This window comes from Malania oleifera, chromosome 6 (genome assembly GCF_029873635.1).
Source record: "Malania oleifera isolate guangnan ecotype guangnan chromosome 6, ASM2987363v1, whole genome shotgun sequence".
Classification (NCBI taxonomy): Eukaryota; Viridiplantae; Streptophyta; class Magnoliopsida; order Santalales; family Ximeniaceae; genus Malania; species Malania oleifera.
In genome coordinates, this window is record NC_080422.1 from 17,043,752 (window position 1) to 17,052,604 (window position 8,853).

Here is an 8,853-nt window from a genome sequence, read left to right on the forward strand (position 1 = left end):
TTTAAAACTTTATAATCTCTAGAAAGAGCTTCAAAACATATTTCAAATGATATTTTGGCTTTTGAAATACTTACAAATATGTTTCCTAAGCCTTCATAAGACATGCTTGAGTTCTTTCTCATGCTTTGCTCTTGAGGTTCTTTGAAAGAATTTGCTTGAGCTTCAAATATATTAGATTCTCTTTGAATCATTTAATAGTTGTCCCATACTTGATTCATATTTGATCTTCTCTTGAACCATACTTGAGCTATACTTGAACTGTGCTTGAACCATACTTGATCCATATTTCTTGAAACACAAAACTCAACCTTTCCAAGTTAAATAGTCCTTTGTTTGTTATCACCAAAACCAATTGAAAGACCTTGTTAGGCCAATAAATTAGATGTTACTACTCATATCAACAAGGTGCTCCTTTCTTTTCGGGAGCCTTCTCATAAGAACTCCACAATTAAGCGTACTTGACTTGGAGTAATTTTTGTATGGGTGACCTTCATGGAAGTTTTCTCAGCAAGTGTGTGAGGACAAAAATACACTAAAAAGGACACGTGTTGGTTTGTGAGGCCAGTCATTTGTCCGATAAGGTCCGCCCCTATTGTCTGGATTAGGTGGAGGAGAAGAGACGCAGTGCTTCCTAACAGACCCAGGTTGGGGCGTTACAAGAGTGATTCAAAGCTTTTGCTCTAATACCATGTCAAAAGGGAGAATATTTGGTGTTGGCTACCAATGAATTCATATTGATTGAATTGAAAATTACAAAATGTCTTCTCCTAATATATATACAAAAGTTAAGACAAAAAACTGAATCTCTACAACATATTGGAAACCGAATCAATAGAGGGTAGCTATCTAGTCCTTACAGTCCGCATTTCAGACTCTAGAGAAGCAAGCGGCTTCTCTAGTTTTCTTATAAATCAGGGGCTTGTCTTTTCAAATAAAGCGAAGTCAAACTGAGTTAGAGGGAACAACAACATGCAGCTTTCATCCACAATTTCTGCCTCCTGATTTTCCTCTAACTTTCTCAATATGTTCTAAATTATAATCATTATCACTTAATGCAATAGGTACTTAGTGTCCAATCTTAGCTAGAGTAAGCTAGGAAGATAAACAAGAAAGTTTATTGATATATATCACCATCTTTCCTAATTAAAAAAGAATTTCTTTTTATAGATGTTGTAAAAGTAATAATTGTTGTTGTTTTGAATTCAAAATAACAGTATATTTAACTTAACAATAAATACCAAAAATAAATACGATATAATGGTTGATAAAAAAATTCATGTAATTAAATTAAAAATCCTTATAAATATTATAAAGTACATAATTATTCATGTAATAGAATAAAATTTTCATGAAAAGTTTGCTATGATAATATTTTATTCAATGATTTAAAATAATTCATGCTAGAATTGTGATCCATCCAGACTAATAAAAAGGTACAAAAATAGATAAAAAGACAGGTTACTAAATTGTGTTTAGGATTATAAATTTCATATTTGTGTTTGAACCAATGAGTTTATATAAATTTAAATAAGATTTAATTTAACTTTTTGTTACATCTTATATGAATTTACACAAATTTGAATTCATAGTTCATATTTCAAATCGTCAAAAAGAGAAAAAAATAAATAAAATGTATTTTAATATGACCCACATGATGTTACAAAAATGCATAATTAACCTTAAACAAACTTCTTTGTATTCTTAATATTATTAAACTAGGAAAGAGTTTTTGGGATCAAGTGCTACTAGTTCTTCTAAAACTAATTGGTGGTAGAAGGGAACAAACTTTTTCTTATAAATGGCAGTGTAGAGCCCTGCACTAAGCGTCGAGTGGACATGAGGGGCTGCACCTGTCTTGTTATGGACAGAGTTGACTGCTGGCCCCTATAAAGGTAACAATGTCCCCCCAATAGCTACCCTGTGGCACTCGAACCCGCGACTTCACTCTGATACCACTTTTTAGGATCAAGCGCTATCGATTCTTCTAAAACCAATTGGTGGTAGAAGGAACGCAGCTTTTTTCTTTAAACGACAGCACAAAGCCCCGCACTAAGCATCAAATAGACATGAGAGGCTGCATTAATTCCAAACAGGGATGCTGCAGGCTGGGCACTCCAAGCCCATGCGATCCTTGGGCCCTTGCTCTATTGCGAACATAATTGACTGCTAGCCCCATAAAACTAACAAGAGTATTCGAGTCTCATGAACCTATGACATTATAACTCCACGTGATAGAATGAGAGTTAATGAGGTAGCATGAGCCCTACTCACTACATCCCCTCTCTTCTTGCCACATAAACTTTGAATGATAACATTGCTCTTTTCCATTTGGGAGTTCACAAGGTGGGTTTAAGCCTGTTTAATTAATGCCCAATTACTTTAATCTGAAATTGAAACAAAGACCCAAAAAAAGAAAAAGAAAAAATGAAGGAATAATTAAATTATAGATTATAGATTATAGATATATAATTAAATTACAATTCTATAGAACTAACTACTAGGTGCCCTGCCTCTGGTCTGTAGGCGATGAATCAGCGGCCTATAGGGAGGAGGAGACTATGGTATAAATATATAAATGCTACTTTAAAACAAAACAGAGGAGGGGGGAAGGGACCGATTGCTCTGTTTTCGCACCCGAAGGCCATTATGGGGATATGCGCTTTGAATTTCCTCTCTCTCAATGTTTCACTCTGTCTTCTTCTCTTTTCTCTCTTCTTCAGCAGTGCCCCATCGGCCGCTGCTTCTGCAGAGTTGATTTCTACTACTCCAAGACAAGGTAATTAACACACCACTGCCTAGATTAATTGTTGTTGATCCATGTCCCTGTTTGATTAATTTGATTGGGTAATTTAATTTTCTTTCAAATTTGTGATGATGTCGTACGTTCGCAGATTTAGACAGATGTGAGTTCGTGAAATGTGGGGAAGGAACATGCAATACTTCCACCGACTCTGTTTTGGGTTTTCATTGTGAGTGTAAACCTGGATGGAAAAAGCTTAAGATTGGTCACTTGAGCTTTCCCTCTTGCGTTGTTCCTAACTGTGAGTCTCTCTCTCTCTCTCTCTGTTTGGGCCTTGGAATTCTTTTTCCATTCCTGCACATGTTATGTGTGTTTTGATTTTCTGGGAAATGTTTTTCTTGGAAAATTTGGGAAAGGGGATGAAAAAGCATGTGTTCATCGTAGTATCTTGTGCTGAAATTTTGAATTTTAATCGAAGTTCATGTTCAAGAATTGATTCAGTTAGAAGTTCAATCTTGTTACACCCATGACAATCTTGGACCAGTTCATCCTTCTATGTTTGGGAGTATGATTTATCCTCGAATTTGAAATCTGCATAAATTTGGAAAAAGATTTATTCAATTTTATACTTTATTTTTACATAAATTTAAATTCAAAAATTAAAAGTCAAAAGAATTTACAAAATTTTTATATTTTTTTCTTATATATTTAGCAAAAATAAAAAAATTCTTAAATTTCAATAGGTGAAATCAGTTACATGAATCATTTTCTGTCAATTTATGCGATAATGAACTATTTTTTTTTTTACTTAATTTGACGGACCATTTCATAAGCATAATGTTTGTACTTATAATGTTCCTAATTCTAAAATGATCATCACCTCAATATCGATATATTTGAGTCAGTAAAATATTAAAATATGATTTGATTAAAAAATAATAAGCTCAAAACTCAACTCAAATTAAAATCGATTTTGCAAATATGTAAAAGTATAATACCTAATCTAATCATATCACAAAAGTTTCTTCAAACATATAAAATCATTTCAATAAATAGACACAAAATAAAATTCATAACCTAAAGAATTTAATTTTCATAAGTGAATTCGAAATTATAAAATCACATAAGTTCTGTTTTAGATAAAATCTAAGTTGAAATTGTGAGTTTCACGCAAACTCACATAAATTCTATTTAAAGATCCGAAATTTATGTTCTTAAAGATAATCTTAGCCAGACTCTTCAAACTTCTAAATCAATTACTTTCAAAATGTTTGATAAAACTTTGATTTGTCTCCAAAAAGTCAAAAGCCTTCAAATATAATTTCAAAAAGTTTCAATTTAATAGTCAAAAGCCTTCAAATATGGTATAAAAAATTTTCAAATTTTATTTTCAGCTTTCTTCTTGTATTTTTCTTTATCTTAATTTATTTTTTGGTGTATATATCTTGCCTTTTTTTTTTTTTATTATCTACCATTGACCATGAAAATGAAACAAATAAGCGTAATGTTCGTATTTAATAATATCCCTAATTCCAGCTTGATCATCGCCTCCGGTAGGAATGCATTCTAGTTGAGTTGAGTCGAAACAGTAAAATATTCAAGCTCGACTCAACTAAAAAATGATAAGCTCGAAATTCGACTTAAGCTCGATTGATTCCATAACTATTAAACTCAAACTCGACTTCATTACAAGTTCATAAATTTCAAGCTCAACTCGATTAAACTTGACTCAATTATAAATTAATACTAAATGTTAAATAATAAAATTTAAAAACTCGATTCGAGTATTATCACTAAATTTGAACTCGACTTGTTAAAATATTCAAGTAACTTGAATCTAACTTGAACTCGAATAGAGTTGAGTTAGAGGACGAGTCGAATCCTAGTAATTTGTGAGTAAATTCGTCACACTTACACCTCTAACATCATGCCCAAAACATTTTATTTGGTCTTCACATATTCTTTAATTTAATTTAGGACGTCCACAATATACTGAATTTGCAGTTCTCGAATGTTTATAAGAGGAGTTTTGTTCTTCTTGGGTGTGAATTCTATGCTAATGTTCTTCAAACACAAGTCTTAGAAATTGATAATTTTAGTTATGATAACGTCGGTGCGATGTTATTGAATTTGCAGGCACAGTTAATTTCCAATGCGGCAACGACTCTGCACCGCCGCCTCCTCCACCGCCGGCTTCTACCAACGAGTCGAGCTCAGACCGTAAACATATATCTCCGGCCACCCAAATTACAGATTATCCCTCTTAATATTTTTGCTCCACTTTAATCGATCAATTAATTAATTGATTGATTAAGTAATTACAACCTGGGGGGATATAAAAATTAATTAAAATAATTTGTGTGATCATGCAGCCTGTGCATCAGCTTGGTGCGGCGACGGAACCTGCGTCGCTCACGGAGACGGATTCAAATGCGCATGCAATGAAGGCTCCACCAATCTGTTGAACAAAACATCCTTGGGTTGTTTTAAACAATGTAAGATTTATTCTGGGTCTTTTTTCGAATTCGAATTTCTTAAGGGGTTGAATAATAAAATTAGAAATTATTATTCTTTGTAAAATGAAATGAAAAAACAGAGCTATTTTTTACAAATAAATATATATATATTAAATATTTTTTCACATTGTATTTAAATTATGAATACCTGTCTTTGTATTAGGCTACTTTGGTGAAGATTGCGGCGGCGTGAAGTACGGTGACTTTCCAAATTCACCACCATCTAGTGCTTCAATGAATAGTTCAAATAGTAAGTTTTCGGATTTATAATTATAAAAAGCAAAACAGTTAGTCAATTTCTTAAAACTTGTGTCTTGGGAGCATCCCGGACATATAGGGCTAAATTGGATCTCACTTTTAAATATAGAATCAATTTTAACCCTACATGTTCTTATGCTCCGAGGCATGAATTTCGAAGATTCTATCAAAGTTATGCTATTATTTATCTTATTCATTAGGTCAGTGCACACACTTTTTAATGAAAGATCGCTAGCTTGCGTCCCATTCCTTATTTTCCCCCTACCTCTACAAAAGTTAGAACTCATAGCACGATAGGGAATGTGGATTTTAGATCCTGTATTTAGATTTGAATAGATATGAATGAATTTCAATACAATTTTATATTACATTTTATCCAAATTCAATACTTCTCTAAATATAGAGTACATAACTTCGACAAGCAAGTCATAAGTTCTAATCTTCGAGAATGGAATGGGGGAGTACGTACCAATTGCTCGAGATTAATTTCATAAAAAAAAAGTAAAATTGTGGGCTATCTTTGTTGACAAAGATTACAGTGCAAATATTTTTCTTCAATATTAGTAATCACACCTTTTTTTCTTGGCCAATTTATTGATCTAGTAGAGCTATAACAATGAAAGAATCTATTTAGGTCCCATCTTAAATTTATTTCCACTTTTTCAGACAACTTGAACTTGTGCCCAACAACATAAATTTTCCAGAGCCAAAATCATTTGTGTTGATTCAATTGTTTGAAACAGGTTCAGCTGGAGTAGCAAGCTGTTGCTCAAGGAAAGTGGGAGCCCTACCCATAGTAATGCTTACAGCAATCTTCTTGAAATGGGTTTAGTCCTATGATTTAGGTTAAGGATTGTTGCTTTTCTGCCTTGTTTGCTCCTTGTATTTATACAATAACCAAGCTTTGTATTGAACTTCTATGAAATATTTTTTTGGGGCACCTTTTAATTACCATCTTTATTGATCTTTGTTTCTTAAAAGATAATGATGTGTTTGCGAATTGGACTTTCGGGCTCAAGAAATTCGGCATACTTTGAGAATGCTCGGTACAATATTGGCTGATAGAAAAAAAAAAAAGTCAAAAGATTCAATTCAAAAAATTTATTGATCTTATTTTTGCAAAATCATTCTCTTATAACTACACAAGAATGTAGCACTCAATGTATAAAACAACTGAAAATTATAAAATTTAATTTTTAAATTTTTGACAATTAGCCAAAAAACGACAACATAAACAAATGAGTTTTCATAACCTATTTCTTCACTGTGGAAAAACAAAAAACAACAACGATATCGAACAAGCCTTAAATTATTCTAATCTTTCTCTCCACCAACATACAACATTAACAAAATTTGTTCTCAACCTATAAGATAAACTTTTATAATTTTTTTATATTTTAAAAAACTAATAAATGGAAAATAGAAAATGACTATGACTAAATGAGTCCTTAGATTCTCTAACATGAAGTATTCTAATACAATGACAATGATGACAACTGACATCATTCGTATAGTGGATTAATTAATTAAAAAAGTTACAAGACAAAAGAATGTACTTTTTTGGGAAATTTGCTTTTCGTGTTTCTAGTTCAACAGTCTAAATAAAAAATCATATGATGAAAACCACCTGAGCAAATGACAAGCAAACACCTATCAAAGAATCTTGTCTACTTTAGTTCTGCTTAATTTCTTAGATAATTAAAATTACAAAATTTTCATTTCAAAATTTTATGATTTGAACATAAGTAGGAATTTTAATCCACATCTAGATTTTTAGTAACTTAGATCCAAATACCCATACTCGATTATGCAAAACCCGCCCTAGGACCTAGGTCAATATCCTAATAATTTGACGCGGGGCCAAGTCCAATGACTTTTAATCCTAACCCAATAGCCCAACCATTTAACTCATAAACATAACATCTCATAACCCAAACCCATGCTCCTGGCCCAATAGCTAGCTAACTAGCCTAACCCAACCTTCGGCCCAAAATTCAATTAGCATGCGACCCAATTTTAAATTCAATCCCATTAACCTAGCCCAACCATTGACCTCTGACCTTGGCTAAATTAGCTAAGTCCTACAACCAAGAGCTCATTAAGCCCCAAATCCCTTTAGCTAAATAGGCCGGTCCAAATCCTATATTTATTATTTTCATGGCCTAATTGGGCTAACTTAACCCAAGACCCTAGTACCCTAACCTAGCTAGCCAAAACTTAACTTGGGTTAGAACCTAGGTCAAAACCCTAATCCCCGTTTGATTCATGAGAAAATGATAAGAAACATTGGAAAATCCAAGAAAATAGAAAAGAAAACATAGGAAAAAGAAGGAATTTTTTTGGAATAGGAGAAATACTTTTCTTTACAAATTCGATGTTTGGATCTGTGAGTGGAGAGCTTAAAGCTCTTTGCTCCTACTTTTAAATCAAGACCTACAAAAAGAAAAAAGAAGAATCCGAGAAAATAGTTAGAGAAAGAAGGAAAGAGAAGAAAAAAAAGAGAGAATTGGAAGAGAAAATAAAGAAGGCAAAGAAGAAAGAGAGAGAGGTATGCGAGAGTGAAGAAAGAAAGAGAGGTTTGCGAGAGAGAAGAAAAAGAATAGAGAAATAAAGAAAAAAGTGTAGAGAGAGAAGTTTGCGAGAGAAAATGGAAAGAGAAAGAGAGATAGGTTTGTGAGATATTAGGCAGATAGCAGAGGGAGAGAGTTTTGAGAGAGAAAGAATAGTGAATAGAAAAGGGAGAAGGGTGAGAAAGAATCAAAGAGAATGAGAAAAGAAGAGAGAGATAAAGAGAGAAAAAAAAGGCTTATATATATATATATATATATATATATATATATATACGAGTGGAACACGTGTCATGACCGTACGAACGGTGATATGTAGCATAACCAGGACCGTGTACTCGGGGAGCGACGTGGCGTAACCCTAACCGTCTAATTTGTGCTTTCTCTAGATGATCGGATCATTACCACGTCAACGATCCGTGTCAAACCCCCAGGGTGAGCCGCGTTCTGTGACGTGGCTGGTAATATCATGCTAACATCACCTTACTATAGAAAATTCAAAAATATATATATATATAATAAAATAAATCAATGCCACATGTCGCCACCACTTGTTGACACGTGGCCACTCTTCCTGACTAGGTCAAACTCAGTCTGAATGTTGGTTAATTTATTTAATTTTAAAATTGATTTCTAATTTTCTAAAAATGAAAAAATAGTAAAAATTAGAAAAAATAAGAAAAATATCTAAAAAGTCAGGAAAATAATAAATAAAATTCATTTAAGTCATTTTGACTTGGATAAAAAAAATGGGAAAATAAAATCTCAAAAA

The 8,853-nt window shown here is 32.7% G+C and overlaps 1 protein-coding gene across 1 annotated transcript; it reads left to right on the forward strand.

The window, feature by feature from the left end:
• The first annotated feature begins 2,525 nt into the window (after nt 1-2,525).
• LOC131158907 (uncharacterized) lies at nt 2,526-6,509 on the forward strand. Its single transcript, XM_058113846.1, has 6 exons — nt 2,526-2,776; nt 2,892-3,041; nt 4,877-4,960; nt 5,113-5,235; nt 5,420-5,506; nt 6,258-6,509. Exons 1-6 carry the CDS (start codon nt 2,527-2,529, stop codon nt 6,344-6,346), a joined length of 783 nt encoding a protein of 260 aa, XP_057969829.1. The 5' UTR covers nt 2,526; the 3' UTR covers nt 6,347-6,509.
• The last annotated feature ends 2,344 nt before the right edge of the window (nt 6,510-8,853 follow it).

Coding starts and splice junctions, on each gene's coding strand:
- LOC131158907 (XM_058113846.1), top strand. CDS start 2,527: ATGAATCAGCGGCCTATAGGGAGGAGGAGACTATGGTATAAATATATA. Junction 3,042..4,876: donor CTCTTGCGTTGTTCCTAACT/GTGAGTCTCTCT, acceptor TTGAATTTGCAG/GCACAGTTAATTTCCAATGC. Junction 4,961..5,112: donor CAACGAGTCGAGCTCAGACC/GTAAACATATAT, acceptor GTGATCATGCAG/CCTGTGCATCAGCTTGGTGC.